The sequence below is a fragment of the Ambystoma mexicanum genome, chromosome 1p (genome assembly GCF_040938575.1).
Source record: "Ambystoma mexicanum isolate Mex_15411 chromosome 1p, UKY_AmexF1_1, whole genome shotgun sequence".
NCBI lineage: Eukaryota > Metazoa > Chordata > Amphibia > Caudata > Ambystomatidae > Ambystoma > Ambystoma mexicanum.
The window spans coordinates 697,479,418-697,497,397 of NC_090921.1; the positions used below are offsets into that span (position 1 = coordinate 697,479,418).

General features: G+C 45.1%; 1 protein-coding gene across 5 annotated transcripts in view; it reads left to right on the forward strand.

Moving 5' to 3' along the window:
- The window catches only part of GON4L (gon-4 like), a 2,357,623-nt gene that overhangs the window by 996,629 nt on the left and 1,343,014 nt on the right, over positions 1 to 17,980 (forward strand). For all 5 annotated transcript variants that reach the window (XM_069649947.1, XM_069649953.1, XM_069649967.1 and 2 more), the window contains one exon: positions 5,947 to 6,121. In XM_069649947.1, the coding sequence (XP_069506048.1) occupies positions 5,947 to 6,121 (175 nt within the window). The remainder of the gene's footprint in view (positions 1 to 5,946; positions 6,122 to 17,980) is intronic.

A 17,980-nucleotide genomic window follows, 5' to 3' on the forward strand; every position in this document is an offset into this window, starting at 1 on the left:
AATTTGGAGCAAACGGCTGGCAAGCATTGTATGCAGCAACAGCAGAGTATGAGGATACTGAATATCATAACAAAATCGCAATCCGTTTCCATCCCCAGGATCGTAACAGTTCCCAGAACCATGAACTTAAGTTTATATTCCAGCCACTTGTGGGAACATGAATTTCAGAATTTAGGATGTGTTATTTCTTAATTGCTTCAAATATTGAAGGGGAGGAGTCACTTAAAAAAACGGAGCATGCTTATTTTGAAGTGCAACTAACCTGATTGCTTTTTGTTCGTGTCATGTGGTAAAGAATGTCATTGGTTCCATTAATTGTTTTTTCTAACACCCGGGACAGATTTCTAATATTCCATGAGTGTATTGCTTGTGCCCAGAAAGATATAAAGTATTTTGCTGTGTCTCAAAAAATTGGCCCAGCCGTATCCTCTCGTCGTGGCCGAGATCTAGATATTTTTGCTATTTCAGAAGTTCTGGCGAGGAATACACCAGGTAATAATATCCCCAAGTAACAGGTACCTTCCCAATTTCTAGGTAACCATGGATAAGCTTGATCTCCACACACAATAGACAGAACCTCCTATATATAATGGTTTCTCTTCGTGCTCAAGTACAGCAGTATTCATACATCTCATAAATGTTCCCACTGAGTGGTAACCTTTTTTCCGTAAGCAAAATGGAACAGAATGTGGACTATGAATAATAGTATCGGAGGGGGGCATGGCATCTTTGTTACCAACTGGAGCCATTTTGAAAGTAATTAGGGACTGGTAAGGCCTAGGGAGTCTATCAATGGGACTGGTCAATACAGTGTTAATTTTCCTCTTATTTGTAAACACAGAACAGTCCAGCGGTGTTAATACCAATCTTTCAAATTCATTTATGTTTGTTCCGTCAAAGTTTCCGGTGACACTATCCTTCCATCTTCCAGAAAATAGAGCTCTTAATGATGCAGAACAGGAAGTACTAAGGGGTAGAGGCTGTATATAACAACCCATTCCTCTTTCCCCATGCTGGGGTAAACGCGAGCTATTGGATCTATTCAAGATAGCATGTGTCGTATTCATAATGAATAATAGTGTATTGTTATCATAACCTTTTCTGTGTTTCACATCTCGTGACGGAAGAGTGTAGGAAAGCACATAGGCTGGGGTACTCATAGTGGGAGCATTGACAGTTGGCAATATGGCGTTCATGGGATGCTTAGTTTCCAAGTACCAAAACATTGGGATTAGTGCAGATATGATACAGATAGGTATAACGATCAGGAGCAAGCTAGACTTTGTAGACCAAGACTTTCTAGGAGCAGGTTCAATGTCAGTGTCCATGGTTCTATCAACGGCAGCATCCGTGCAGGCGGCAGCAGGTGCGAATACAGGCATGATCTATAAAGCTTATTTCAAGAAAAGTTTCTCAGCGTCCGTCGGAAAAGTTCAAACAAGTTCGGTTCGCCGGTGTTTACCTCAACAGCTCCAAAAAGGCAGGAGCAAGTATCAATTTCAATTTTCCATAGTGTCGGTACCTTTTGCCCCCGCTTGTTCAAGCTAGGTTGCAAAGCCCTTCTCCTTCAAATCGCGTGTCAGAGCTCTCATCGGATATAGCTCATACGCTCCCTTTCCCTAGGCCTCCGTTTCCAGCTTCATCCGTGAGCTGGAAACAAAGGCTGCTGATTATTTCCGATTTTGTGGACGCAGATTGTACCTTAAAGCTCCAGGTACAGTGTTATCGATGAACAATGCACTGTCGTTTGCAGCAGATGCAGAAACAGTGCCAACCGGTGACGCAATCAGTGATGATGATTCAGTGGATGAGCAAAGTTGAGGTTAACCTGATGTTTCAATTTTTGTTGCAATCTCCCCAGGCCCTTTCTCGGGCTTAGGAAGCAGCTCCGGCTGAATTTCAGCGAAGTCCTTGTGATCGATCACAGCTGGTTTTCTCTGCACGTCAGGATTATCGGTCTCTTTCTCATGTAGCAAAGGAAACAGGATTTTTTTTGTGTGTTACGTGGATCCAATGCTTTTGACCGTTCACTCCGACTGCAGTCTGCATGGCCAGAAGCACCTGGTACGGTCCCTTCCAACGCGGTGCAAGCAAAGATTTTCTTTCAACGTTTTTCATGAGGGCCGAATCTCCAGGTTGCAGACAATGTCCTGGGCCCGTATATCTGACAGGAAGAGCCTCCTGCAACTGTTTACAATAGTCATTGAGTAATGGGTATTCAACATCCTTACATTTTTTTGGACGTGGTACATTCCAGACATTGGCTGTCTCCCCATAACTATTTCGTATGGTGAGAGGCCAGTCCTTGCCTGCACAGACGTGCACATACACAACAAAGCCAGTGGTAATGCATCGGGCCTTTCAAATTGCTTTCGGCACATATCTTGGCCAACTTATTTTTCGAAATACCATTATCGCGTTCTACCAGACCGCCACTCATCGGGTGTCTAGCTGAATGGAATTGTTTATCGATTCGGAGCCCTGCACAAATCTGTAATATCGCGGCCGCTATAAAATGTGAGCCATTATCTGACCATATGATACGAGGCAGCCCGAACCTGGGAAAATACTCCTTTAACATGGATTTCGCTGTTGACATAGCTGAACAATCTTTCCGGGGGTAGGCCCCCACCCATTTACTAATAGAGGCACAGACCACTACAAGGACATATTTATAGTTGTGGCATCCCTCCATTTCTATGAAGTCAAAATGAATGACCTCAAATGGCATAGAGGGAGGCCCAACATGTCTTACTGGTGTCAGTGTCCCTTTTACGATGTTATGTTGTAAGCAAGTCATGCAATTCTGAACCAATTTCTCAGCAGTTTTCTTAATGTTGATGTTGTACCATACAGAATCAAGGTGCTGAGACATCTTTCTCGCACATACATGTGATGGACTATGGGCCTTGGTGACCATTGCCATTACATATGTATTTGGCATCATCCATCTATTCTTTTCTTTGTCCACCCAACAACCCTCTGGATCTAATTCTGCTGGACCTTCGGACCATTGTTTTATTCCCTCAGGAGTGGCTTCTGCTTGTATCTCTAACTGTCTCAATTCCATCCTTTATCATGCATGACAGTCTGTTGTTTCAACCTATATTTTTGTGTGCAAATCAGTGGCAGTTTGTTTCGCAATGCAGTCTGCAAAGGCTTTTCCCTTTCCTACATTACACGTTATTTTTTTCATGTGCAGCGCATTTCATTGTTGCTAACCGCTTGGGAAGTGCAAGCGCTGACAACAGTCTCACTATCAAAGTGCGATGTTGAATCTTAGTTCCATGTGATGTCAGAAAACCCCTTTCAGCCCATAATTGACCAAAATTGTGGACCACCCCATAAGCATATTGGCTATCAGTCTATATGTTAACACTAAGGTTTTCAGAAATTTCACATGCTCTGATAACTCTCATTTCCGCAGCTTGTGCTGAATTATATGGGATTTGTTTGCTCGCTACAATAGTTTGCAGTGTAGTAATGGCATAAGCAGCAGTTGATGTGCCATTCAGCAATTTAAAACGAGAGCCGTCCCAAAACAGTTCTCCATCTGGCTCTTTCAGGGGTGTATCGGTTAAATCAATTCTTCCTTTTGTCTCTTGCTCAGTAATAATTAATCGCTTCTCACTTTCTTTTTCACTGGGAGGGTTTATAACTCGGCTGGTTTCAAAGCGCAACATCTCTTAATTTGAATATGCGGTGCAAATAGGATTATTTCATACCTCGTTAGTCGTGCGGATGTGAAATGTTGCGTCTGTTTTCTATTTAGAAGAACGTCTACTGAATGGGGTACCATCAAGGTTAAAGAGTGACCTAAAACCATCCCCTCGGTTTGTCTTACTGACACGGCAGCTGCAGCAACAGCTCGCAAGCAACGTGGCAAAGCACATGCAACAGGATCCAGTGTGGAAGAGAAATACATGCATGGTCTATTTCTGCCCCCGTGTTCCCGAGTCAAAACAGCCAAAGCACATCCATCAGATGGGCGAGGGAGAAAAAGCTCCCACTCGCTCAGGAGTTAAAATCAAAGAGTCCTAAATACAGCAAGAGAGCTGGGGGTCTCTAAGGTTGAATGGAATTGGCATAGAAATGAAAATTCTCCCTAACACATGGCGCGGGTGAGACTTACCTTGCACCCCTTGCTTGTTATACGGCATGAATACAGGCCACAGCCTCAGCCCACTTGCCCAACTGTACTCTGCATAATGCACTCCTGGGAAAGGCGCTCCGCAACTCTATTTCGCAGTGAACTGGTGTTATGCCAGAAAGTCCCCACAGCAACAAAAAGACAACCATTTATATTTTCCAAATTGAATAGGTTTCGCTTTTTGTCATAGTATTTCCTTATTACTGCCTGTATCGTCAAGGTTTATCTTTTCAATGCATGAAAATTGCATGTCTTCCAGTCTGGGCCCCTGATTGTTTGACATGTTCCAGCCTTTTATGGCCTCGTGAGGTGCAGCTTGGTTCAGCTTAAGCACTTAGTTCTTTGTTTTTTTTCATACTGCAAATATAAAAAATGTCTAACTATGTGTATCTACATAGTCCAGTTTATTCACAAATGGACTTATGTACACTGAAACCTTCCTGAAAATAATAGTAGGTGTGCGTTCTGCAAAATTGAAATTGCTTGCCCTCATTAGGCGTACAGACAGCGGTGCAATAAAAGCATCGGGCATTCCATTACTGCCACATTACTGCTCCACATTACTAATGGTTTGGTGGTTAGGTGGAGGATACATCTCCAGTAAAAAACTGGTGGTAAATCCTCAACCTTGCTGCTAATAATCAGCAAAATCACCAGAATTACCGATGCCAGTAATTGCCGAAATCCCCATGGAGATTTAAACCATCCTACCACCACTTGTAATCCTAATGTAAATCTGCAGGACCAAGTGGTGGTAAAGATAATTCCGTTTGGTATTTTGCCAGATTTGCCACCGGAATACCGCCAAACTCGTAATGAGGCACACACTTTACATGTGACCAGGGGTAAAGGTCATATGCTGATCCTGCAGCTAAACCATGCAGTGGCGCTAACCATTGTCTAACGTTACCCCACCGATCAAATAAGTCCAGACTGTAAAGCACCCTACATTCAGTCAAAAGTTGTTAACTTTTGGATGTTAATTTGGTCATGTGATGGCTAGAAGGAATCCAGGATCAAATTTAAAATCACTACAGCAATGCATAAAATTGGACAATGGGGCACCCGTTACTTTCAAGTCCAATTTCAGCATGACAATTTGACCTACATTCATCTGTTTAGACATAAATAGTCAAATAAAATGTATACATTAGTGCAGAGCCCAACATGGTTTTGTTATTTAAAAGCACAAGGAGATAATGCTGTGGCTAAGAATGAAGTTAGATGTCTAGCTGTAAAGATTTCTACTGTGGTTAATGGAAAACACCCACAGGGAGCTTTACTCTAAAACAAGGTTTCAAATTAGCCCAAGTATCTACTGTACAGTAGAAAGGAATGCATAGCTTTTCAGTATGCTTAAATATAAAACACACATTGGTTATTCTAAAATCTTCTATAAACTTGTAAATACATTTGATTTCCCTCCCAGCCTCTGACATTCTGATAGCATTGCTGACCTACATGTCATATACTGTACCTGCTCATTTGATTGCTCCTTCCCCCAGCAAGTGTTTGATCTGCATACCTTACCCTTTTAGGATCCCTACACTACCCTCCAAATCATTGTTAATTCTGTCCTCCAACCATCCCTGTACCCAAGATTTTTATTCTGAACAGGATTTGAAGAGGGCAGGATGTTTTTCGAAATTTGAGGCATTAATCCAGTTTTCTGATGGCAACGGCATATTTCTGGATCCCCCTCTCACCACCCACCTAGATTAGTGGTTTTTATTTCAATTTGGGATGTTTTTGTGTGTTGATCAATATGATGTATCATTTAATTATTTATTACTTAGATTTGAAGAGCCCCTTGCCAACATGCTGACTCAGCAGCACATGACCGTGAAGAATCAGCTTAAGATGATGAGGATGAAGAAAGCAAATGGCACCAGCTTTCAGAGTGAGAAGCAGCCAGAGATTCTCATCTTGGACGCAGAACAACAGAAGAGACTCCAGCAGCAGATGCAGCAGGTTAGAGGCTCACAACACCAAACCATTACTGTTCGAATCGAATAGATTCATGAATTCATTGCACTTGGAACGTAGGTCATAGTGCATCAATAAGTGCTTTGCGACTATAAAAAAGCAAAGCCACATCCTAATGCATTTTATTTTATACCTATTTCACAGATGCTTCTGGTGGAACTGTTTTTTCTGGCTTGGTCACACGATCTCCAGATGTACTCTGGCTCTTATCTTTGTCCCCTAGTCTTGTATGTATGGTAAATGTTAAAAGGATGTTCTACAAATCCTCAAGTGAGGGCTTATGCAGACCGGTCAGTAGTGTTGGGCAGAGTTCCCTGTGAGATAAAAACTGACTCACAATGGTAGCTGTGACACAGCAGCCTGCCTGTACTTTAGTTAGGAGAGGTGACTGGTTATAAAATAAATATCATGCGCACGCACGCACGCACGCACGCACTCTCTCTCTCTCTCTCTCTCTCTCTCTCTGCCACTCTTCTCTCTCTCTCTCTCCCTCTCTCCATCTCACTCTCTCACACTATCACACTCTCTAACACACCCAGACAATCACACAATATAAAGGAAAGTCCACACAGTAGATCAGTTCAAATATACTTTTGTATATAAAGTTGTTTACCAGAAATATCTACAGTACAGTGAAGTACTTTAAAAGTAGATTAGCGATATATTAAATATCACAAACCCTAATTTAAACAAGTATTTAACACATACATTTGTAAGTAACACTTTTGAGTACATTTGGACAGTTAAGAAAGTTAGTGAATGATTGTCCATATGAATGAATGAAGAAAAGTCAATAGACTGCTCAATGTAAGTTAAGGATTATTAGAGTTCAGGGTGAGTTGCAGGAAATGTTCAGGCTGGTGGAAATGCAGGATCCCACTTGAGGCAATCCAGACTCGGGCTTAACAACCAAAGGTCTTGGAAAAGTAGTCTGCCAAGCAGGCTGAAGAATGTGAATGAGGTCACGGTTAAGCGGTCCTGGAAGGGGATCTGCAGGCACAGCCCCCAGGATGTAGCTTGGCAGTTCTCTAAAATATACACACATTTTCTCTCCATCCTTGCACCATTCAAAGTTTTATCAGCACTCCGAGGAGTACAGCCAAACTCCTCTTTCAATCACAAACACATGTTAATTGAGGTGATTTGAAGAACTTCACACAGTCAGAACAGTATCCCTTGCTCAATTATACTCTGAGCGAGAGCGCACATATGGAAAGCAGTTGCCTGTGAAAAGTACACCGAGGTTGAAAGAGAAAATGACGAGGTCATGGGACTGAAAATTGAATTGGTAGTAGATTTGCTGTAGTTCATGGAGCAAGATTGTATCCATGCAGTGAAAAGGCTAAACCATGGTGCAGCCAAAATGGAAGTACAGAGATGGTACCAACCTATGATCCTGACTCCCTTCTTAAACTCGGGCATTTTATAGTTGCCCAGCTATGGTGCCATAAGGACTTCGTCGGGCAGCACACCAAAATGCAATTGCAGCTTTCAGGGAGACTTTTTGGAAAGTCTTCCCATCAGGACACCACAAAGTTGGCTAAACCTTTAGTGCAGTACCAACGTTGGCAAAAGTAGACAAACATGGATTTCTGGCATAACAGTAACCAAGTTAAAATGTGCACAGATCATGTCAATGAGTACTGACCTTACTTTAGACCAGCCTCCTTTGTTCCAGGGGTGATTGTATATGCCATCTCACAGTACCACAACCAGTACATAAAACACTCCCTTAAGCGACATCATGAAGGGGAGAATTGCCTCTTTCTCTACCCACCTCAGTCTGGCTGTTTTTCTCAAAACCTCCTAAGCTCTTTTTAACTCCCTCCTCCTAGCAGTTTCTCAACCCCCTTCTTAAGAAGGTTTTTATTAGGAAAGCCTTTTTTCTGGGGCTTGTGAATCTGCATCGATTCACATGCTGTTCATAGTCTGCCATCTAGTGGTTGGTCTGGAATACTACATATTCTTTTTCGAATTCAAAAAACATGACATCGACAGGGGAGTTCATGTCACACTATTCCTATCATATGTGTGCAGGGACCCATAATCCATCAAGTGTCATCGTCCTCAGATTGTTTTTTTCCCCCCACCATCGGGTGAAAGCCACTTCAAGACGGAGAGAACTTGTTGACAGAAGATAGTTTCGAGACTGCGCCTAACACGGATGGCGCCAAGTGAGAGCGACTGCAACAGCCTTGAGGAGTACTGTAAGGAGAGCGAAGGGAAAAGATACAGATTTATAAATATACATATATAGACATACTTTTATAACCAGAGAGCATTCATAACACCCTCCATTTTCCATACACTAAGCCCACGTTGAAACCTTGATACCCTTATAGAGAATACACTGGAATTGCACAGTGGGCGGAACTTAACAAATTCCTCTGGAGTGATTCACACAAGGTGTGTAATAACTGTTTACCACGAGACCACGATGAGGATTGCTGCTGGGTGTGCCAGAAATTCAAGTCCAAGATGCTCAAGGAGTGCTGGAAAAAACATTTGGCAACATACGCCATGCAGTCTGAGTCGGCAGAGGGCTAGACCATACCGAAACGTTAAAAAAAGTCAAGGTTTCAGACGCAGTGGGAGGAGGCAACTCCCAACAGCCGCACAGAGACGCCGATAGGAAAGGCCTTGCAGTTGATCCCCAGCTCTGACAGCTCGTCGAACCGAGTTATGGAGGACTCCCCATATGATTGAAAGGCTGCTAAATATAAACACGATGGAAGTCGAGAAAAAGGCATTGAGAAGTAGTTTGCAATACTGAAACACAGTGGCATTTCTACAACTCAAGCGTTGAGCGCAGTAGCCCTGGGCACAGATACGGAAAAGCATGCGCACAAAAGCAAGAAAAAGAATCAACCACAACACTTAACATGGTTACGCATCGAAGGGTGAGAAACTATTTCAGCTACAATGCAGAAAAAGGCATTGGTGGATTTGGAGGATGAGGAAATGGTTAGTATCTGCATTGAAATTTTCGTCACTGTGAAGCACACTTTGCAAATTTCATTCACATTGCCTCCTTGGGACAGTCCTATGCATCGGAAAGAATGGTTCATGAAGGATTTTAGAGGTACTATGTGTAGAATGTAGCATGGTCTCCTTGAAGGAAAATAGCAGAAAGAGATCTTCTTTTCTGCCTCAAGGTCAACTACCATCTAGAAAGGTGAGTTTTCAGTACCAGGCTAGCTCCCAAGCGGACACTTACTCAGTCCATGAGTTCTGACACAGACTTGGACATAGACCAACAGGACTATATGGATCCAGATGATTTTCCTAATGGCCTCACCAGACAAGGTGGAACCACTGGTTTCGCTATCTCCTACTGAAGACCTGTTCCTGTACACAGATGTAATCACCAGAGCAGCTCAGCGCTTTGAAATACATTTAGGATCCAAATGAAGAGGTTGACTTTATAGAAGACATCCTCAATGAGAAGCAGCAGGTATCTAACTATATTCATATTCTGCTCTCAAGGAGAAAATGAACCCCTGCAAAAGGGCAGTAAATCTGGGGGTGGACGAAAAGTGTAAACCCTCGCCCATAGATCTGATCAAGAGGCAATCTATCCCAGACTCTTTAGTAGTAGCTACTGCACGCAAAAGAGCTACTTTACGAATGACAGTTATGGACTACACCGTATCGGGTAATAATATCCCTACATATATGGTTGCCGTATATAATGTCGCCGGGAAAAGTTTGTGGCAACATTGTATAGGTGACCGTATATGCAGGGACGGGGGGAGCAGGGATTACGGGGGTGTCCCCCGCATGTAATAATGTCCCCTCAAAAAAGACATTTTTCTGTTTTTTGTATTTTTCTTTTTCAGTTTTGTTTTTGGCATGCTGATATTTTTGAGGGGGCATTAATGCATGCAACCCCCTAGATCTGGACAGTAGGCTTATATAGGTTTCCCATCTCCCACATTGATTTCAGTAGTAAAGTACTATACAAAGGTGGGGCTCGGACAAGTACCGCCATCCACCAGGGTTATACTACCATCAACAAAGTACCTAAGGGAGGCACGATTCACAATTTATTCCTGTTCCTCTTTCTCCCAATTTTTCTCTCAAAACAACTGTTATAGATCTGATATATTTTATTTGTATCACGCTCATACACAAGTGTTTCAGAGTGCGACGAGGCAAGAGAGTGGAACAAGGGAGGACAAAAACAACGATTTTACTAGGCCCAGTGACATTGAGAATAGCAAATGCAGGGGGAGAGGGACGGGGGAAGAGTGCAAGGAGGAGGTGTGGAAAGTTCGGCCAGTTTGGTGGCAAGTGCAAGGTTAGATCGCAGACAAGGGATGTCTAATAAGTGCAGGTAAGGAGACTGTAGGGTTGCAGATACAGACCCAAGTGCAAGGGTTGCCAGGGAGCAGTGCGAGTGTGTGGCTGGGTGGGCAGGGACCTGGGGCCGAAAATCAGAGAGTAACCAGGTGCCTGGTGCCGAAGCGCACAGATCAGGAGGGGAGAGGTAGAGCGAAGGCAGAAGCTAAGAGGAAGGTCTTGAGGTGCTTCTGGAACCGAAGATGGTTCTCCTCAAGTTTCAGAGAGGCAGGGAGGCTGTTCCGGAGAGGAGGCCCCAGCTGAGGAAAGAGATCTACCCCCAACTTGTTGCTTGGAGAAGCGACTGACACTGAGGGAGTTGGAGGGGCAAAGAGCTTGAGTAGGAAGGTATTTACGGAGGGAGAGTTGAAGGTATGGTGGACCCAGGTTCCAGAAAACCTTCTGGACAATGCAAAGGGTCTTGAATTTAATCCTTGCAGCCACTGGGAGCCAATGGAGAGATTTCAGGGCGGGAGGGATACGATCCGAGGGCTTGAGGCCAAGGACAAGTCTCGCAGTCCTGTTCTGGATGAGTTGCAGAGGGCGGAGAGTAGAAGCAGGCAGATTTAGAAAGATGCTGTTGCAGTATTCCAGCCTAGAGGACCAGAGCTCTAGAGACAGTGAGCTTCAGGGGCAAGTAGAGCAAAGGAAGAATACCTCTGAGGAGGTGCAGTTGGTAGTTTGACTTCTTAGAGACGTCAGAGATGTGAGTCGAAGATTACCCCGAGGTTCTTGGCCTCACAGGTGGGAGCAGGGAAAGGGCCAAGGGATGCAGGCCAGAGTGTGACAGGAAAGTAGGGTGCAGGTGTGCCGATGAGGAGAATCTCCGTCTTACTGGCATTAAGGCAGAGATCATTGGTGGCACGCCACCCCTGGATAGCAGACAGTCAGAGATGAGAGAAGAAGAGGTGGCAGAGTGAAGCCTGAAAACTAGGTGAGTGACATCCGCATAGCACTGAAAGTTTGAGCAAAGAGCGGCAATGCGGTGGGCGAGAGGTGCCAGGTATTGGTTGAAAAGCCAGGGAGAAAGCTTAGACCACTGGGGAACACCACAGGTGGAGAGAGAGATAGAGGAAAGGAAGGACCCAAGTTGGACCTGGGAGGGTTGTTCAGAGAGGAAAGAGGTCAGCCAGGCCAGGGCCTGATCGGTGATACTCAGATTATCACGTAGACGGTTGAGCAGAATGGCATGGTTGACCGTGTCAAAGGGGGAAGAGAGATGGAGTAGGATGAGGACAGGTTGAAGAGCAGGTCTTCACAGATGTTCAGGAGAGCAGTTTCCGTGCTTCTGGCAGCTTTGAAGTCAGATTGATGGTCATGGAGACAACCAACAGAATTGTTGTGACGATTAAGCTAGGAGATGGCCAGCTTTCCCAGGTGTTTGCCAAGGAAAGGAGTGATGGAGATTGGGCGATACTTGGCCGGGCATGGGGGGGTTGGCTGTGGGTTTCTTGAGAAGAGTGTGCACAAGAGTGCTTCAGAGGGGAGGGGAAGGCTCCAGAGGTGAAGGAGAGGTTGCATAAGTCGGCCAGAGCAGGAGCAAGGGTGTCAGTGTTGTCCTTGATGGTTTTGGACGAACAAGGAAGAACCTGTTTTGATGAGACTTACATAGATCAGACTTGTCTTGAAATCTCGTCAAGGGGGAAAAAACAGGAAAGGAAGAGAAAGAGGGGTGGGGGGATGGTTGCAGGATGGCCAGAGGTAGCAGAGAGAGAAGGGGGAAGAGGAGGGGAGGACGAGGGGGTGGACAGAATGTCCTTCTTTTTAGATGAAATGAGAGGCAACGGACGTGTAAAGGGGCCTGGAGGCTACTGGAGGGAGACTGCAACAGTGTCATGATGCCTACCTCCAAGGAGCCAGGTCCGACCCAGCGACCCCAGAGGCAGGCATCATTTCCCCCAGGGGAGTGCCAGCGGGCCAAAGCTGGGGCCCTTTGGACGCAGTCCTGGCGCCTTAGGCGCCAGGCTCATGTTGGACCTCTGTCCTGGCGCCTTAGGCGCCAGGCTCATAAAGCTAAACATGTGTTCAAGTGTTTTAATGTGCATTTACCTGATGCAGACCATGCTGCCACATCCAGGCCCTCTTGAGGCCTGAATGGAACTACTTTACCTGTGGGACTACTTTCCACCCGGGTGTGGTCGGGGAAGGATACATACCTGATCGGAGGAAGGATACACACTTGGGACTTCTTCCAAAGCTATTTAAACCACACCCGATCAGCAACTCACGCTTCGCGTTGTTCTGCTCCTCACAGCTGGGCGCTCACCGTGTCAGCTCCTGCATCTGGACTTCAGCCACGCCTTTCAGCATACTGGGTCACCTGCAAAGGGAGACAAGAGACCTTACCAGCTAAATCTACACCACGGAGACATCACCGACGATCCTGAAAGGGAAGACATTATTTTTAAAAGCATTTCGTTACGATTGCTGCAGCGCTGCATTTCACTCACCTTTCCTGGGTTCCTCCATCTTCAGCAGCGATCATCCGGATACACAGCCACTTCCCAGAGCCTAGAGAAAAAGACAAGAATAAGAGGTGAGAGAAGGAAGGGAATAAGACTTACCTGTTGGGTCTTTCCCATTTCATTTCGGGTCTTGCCGCTTCCAGGCATTTCCAGACCCCGGCCCCTATGGGGAAAAAAGACAAAGACATTGAATGAGCGTATGCAAAGTCAGTTCCCGAGCGCTCATCCAGAACTAACCTGCCATTTACTGGAACTGCACGTTTCACTTCGGGTCGGTGCCATAACATTCCGAACCCTGGCCCCTAAGGGGAAAAAAGACATAAGCATTAGCGCTTGCTGCAAAAGACAACAAACATTATTATTAAGCTTGGACTTTTGAACTTGCAACAGAACTTTTACAGAGCCTTACCTGAATAGTCAAGCTTACCTGAACTCCCCTCAATCCAGTGAAGTAACTGGGTTTCAACGCGCCCCTGCATCAAAAGCAGGATGGAGAGCTCATCCTTCCTGACCCTAAGGCAAGACTTCACGGGGAACCGTGGAAGGGTATCGTGGAGGGTTGGAAGAGAGTGGGAGGCTTGAGCATAACTCAGTCACTAGGTAATACTCCCTTTTCACGCACAGGGGAATATTCCTGCGAGCCGGAGAAGCCAGAGTAGAGGGCCCTTCCTGTCCATCTTCAGAGTCCTGCGCTTCACCATTGAAGAAGCATCAGCACTCGAAGCCAGACCTGCGCCTCCGTGGGAATCAGGTGAGCGTTACAAACAGGTTTGTCCAGCTCCTTGCAGATTGTAAAGTTTGGCTAAGTTGTTGAATGCCGCAGGCTTGGATGTGGTCTCTTCTTAGTTCGGACAAGGAGCTGTATTGCCTTTGGAGCAGGCGGTAGGCCAGTTTGCCAGAGGATGTAAAAGAAGCCTGCCATTTCCTCTCAGCCAACCTACACACGCATTTAAGGGTAGCTAGGTTGGAGTCGTACCAAGAGTTGCACTTGGCTTTGGGCTTCAAGCGGATTCTCATGACAGGAACGAACATCAAGAATATCAAAGATAGAAGAGAAGGGCATAGAAAGGGCTGCGTCGGGATGTGAGTCAGCCGGAGGAGGAGGAGAGGGAGAGAAAGAGAAAGTGGCGGCAAAAGCCTCAACTGACACACACTTCATGGGCTGGATGACCGAGAAGTTCGGTGGCAGTGTTGGAGTTGGCTTGGCCTGAGGGCTAGAGAGGGAGAGATTGGAGGAAGGGAGGGAGTGATGACTCCAGGAGAGGGGAGTGGTCAAAAGGGTGGAGAGAGAGAGAGAGGGAGGTCAGAGGAGATCAAAACATCCAGCGTGTGCCTTGCAGAGTGAGTCGGGCCAGAGGGGAGAATAGAAAGAGAGTCGCAGAGGTCGCGAAAGAGTCCAGAGGAGGAACAGGGGTCATCCAGATGGATGTTTGAGGTCCCCAAGAAGGAGTTGTTCAGCAGTTGAGGCCAGGAGGGAGAAGGAGAGGTCCGCCCACTCGGAGAGGAAGGAGGTGATCTGACTAGGTGGCCGATGGAGAGTAGCCACGGTGAGAGGGTGGCCAGGAGAGAGAGAGCCTGCAGACAAGGCGTTCGAAAGAGGAGTAGGCCTGCATAGGAATGACGGAGGCAGGAATCCACTCCCGGAAGATCAAGGCTACACCCACTCTGTAACGGTTGGCTGTACGCATAGAGGATCTTGAAGCCATCAGGGAGGAGAGTGTCAAAGACCGTGAACCAAGTCTCGGTGAGACCGAGGACATCGAGGTCAAGTTCTTCCACGAGAAGGCAGATGTTAGGAGTGTTTGACGGCTGAGCGAGAGTTGAGACTGGCAATATGGAGAAGGTTGCAATGCAGATAGGTGGGCACCATAATATATCTTGATCTGCATGTCTCAAATAGTCTTATAGTTAATCCCAAGGATATTGTTGTAAAAAAGGTTTTAGAAGGAGCTGACTGAAAAAGGTCCAGGAACTCCTGTACTAATAGTACAGCAATGCAAGAAGCTATATGGAAGTAGTCTAGCTAATCATTCGCTTTCATACTGTACCCCACGGGATTACTGTAGGCAATTAGTGAGCGTATATAAAGTAGATTCATAAAAAGTAGGAATTATTAAAAGTAATAAGTTCATTCTAAATTAAAGAGCAAGGTCATTGTAGTGATAAAAAAAAGCATCAACTCTGATAATTTATTCTCAAGTCAAAGGACAGCAATCACTTGAAAACATACCAGGCTCAATTGCCAATGCATTTCGGAGTCTAACTGCTCCTTGTTCTGGGCGAAACCATACATTTAATTGCAATTCATAATTAAATATGTCAAATTCAATCATTCAATATAGTCAAAAATGTACAGGTAATAATAATTAAGATGATGATGATGATTTGTAATTACATGCCAAAAGGTCTGTGTGCCACAAGGTTACCCAAAGGAAAAAGACAGAAACAAAACCTGTGATGAATTGTTTAAACAGTGCTGTCCTGTTGGTATAATTGTAAATGTATGGTCGCTGTACCTTAATTTCGCATTCTTGATGCACGACTTGGTGTTGGCCAGTCTGTGTTTAAAATTGCGCTGTAAAGAAATGAATAAATGGCTTGTTGCTAATGTACTAACATTATCCAGTATGTTTAAAAGTATCACTGAGAGGGAACCGTTCAAAGCTTACCTGTGTGCTTCTTATTACAAAGTAACCGCTGTGTCGGTTGCGCGCTTGTGCACATGCAGATCTAGTAACTCTGAGAGCTGTCCCCAGAACGGTACTTCAACTTGAGAGGACGAAGAGAGGAAACTAGTGCAAGTAACCAGTAATGTGATTAAAAGTTGGAAACCTCTCTGCTTAATGAATTGCTGGATCCTCTTACCCATAGGCACTGTTCTGTACGAACGCTACAGGTGAACACATGCGTGACCGCGCTTCTGTAATTAATCCTTAGTTATGGCGACAGGGCGCCGTTGCTAGGCACGCCTGTGGGTGTGCTTCAGCGAGCGGCGTCTGACGTTTCTACCCGGATACAGGTAGTGACTAGGCAGAAAGCTGTCGTAAAAGGAATGTTCGGATTTGTTACTAGTAGCTCCCATGTGGGGAAGAATACTACTACTGTGGCCACAAGCGAGCTGAAAACAGTGACCACGCCGTGAACGGTGCGTCCATTTCTGTGCAGGTGTAACTATGGCAACCGATGTAGCCGCCGTGGTGTTGCACACTCAGGAGTGTGACGCCATCAGCGGCGCCTTGCGCCCCGATCTCCTAGTGTCAGTAAATCGGGACGTATCAGTGTGCCAAAAAATGAAACACACTATTGAGAAAGAAATGTAGCCGATATATGTTGCATGGAGTATGAAAGTACTACGGCTCATAAATTATTAAAAGTAATGAACTAGGTGAGTGAGGTGCTGTGATCAAAAGCCAATAGTCCGAAAAAACAAGTTTCCAAGGACTGTGATCCGGTGTAATAAGATTCTGAAGAACTTGCCTAAATATGCGAAGAGCGTGTGATCCACATCTTGGAAAAAATTATAAGGGAGTTGCAAACCCCTAAAAACATTTGGCTCGTTAGTCTCATAAAGTTTACATAACTTGTCTGTGAAGGCTGCATCAATTATGCTACACATAATTGAATAACATAGATCAAGAAAAGATGGTGTGCTAAATCAACGTTTGTAATCCGTCATCAACAGTGATGCAAAGAAATGTGTAACCGGTGTAATGATCCTTAAATGTAAGAATGGAAGTTAATCTCTTCATTCAATCCATTGGGCATTAGGGTCCCAAGGCGGTCTATCCAAAATGTCTCTGTCCCGTCTAATTTCAGATTAATTCATGTGGATTGTTCTTGGATATCACTTCCAGAATCTGATATCTAATTTGGGACAGATTGTGTCTCTTTTCCACCCAGTGACGTGCTACTGCAGAATTCATGTTAGAATTTCTAATGCATGATCTATGCTCGTTCCATCTAGTCTTTGCAGTATGCTTTGATTTGCCCACATAATGAAGTCCAGAGAAAGTTGCCACCCTTTAAGGACTTCCAGGGAGGGGTACAGATCAGAGGTTTTGCCCTGCGGACGTGTAGAAGGAGGTGTAGGGGTGGACAGGAGAGGGAGGAGAGGGCAAGGTAACCAAGGTAGTCAAGGAGGTAGAGGAGGCAGAGGGGGGAGGCAAGGAAGCCGGCTGAGGGACAGAAGGGACAACGGGAGAAGAAAGGAAATTGATGAGGAGTGGGAATCATCTTTCAAGGAGAAGGTTGGCCTGAGGGCCTTGGACCAAGACAGTGCCATTCAGGTAGACATTAATGATGACCAGGAGAAGAAGGTGCCACCGTTAATGGGAGAAGAAGAGTAAGGAGAGAGCACAGAGACCATATGAAGAGTCCATAGGTCTGGCGAGGGAACTACAAAGAGGATGTTGGTGAGGGTCTGTCTGGAGGATGCGCTTGTATAGGTGTCAGTGATAGGGAGAGCAGGGTTAGTGACCAAGATATATTTTTTGAACTTCTTCCTGCCAGACTTAGTGAGAAGGGAAGGATAGTCGATGGAGAAACAGTAAGAGAAGATTGGAGAAACAGAGAGCGTCATGGGTGATCTAGAGAGCGAGGGGGGAAGCAGTGGGTGGGTGGGTGGGGGCTGCGGATCAGGGTCGGAACAGTGGGGTAGAGTAGGACAATGCAGTCACTGGGCCAACCAAGTTCAACAGAACACTCCAACCTACAGTGTGTTTAAAATCTATATTAAACTTTTTTTCTTTTAAAAAGTCGTGAGAAATTTTCCCAGACAATACTAAAAAGTACATCAAACTCTGTTTTTAAATATTTTTCGTCTTAAAGCTAAAATGAAATACTACAACTGGATCACCAAAGCCACCATCACTTAAAAAGAACATAGAAAACAAGATGAAAAATCCCCTTGGATGCAATAACATACTGGTACCTTCACAAAAATTATGCAATGATCTTGCATATCATTTTAAGAATAAAATCACTGACATGCCCCCTATCATACAAAGTTGACCAATCAACCAAACCGTGCCCCATCCCG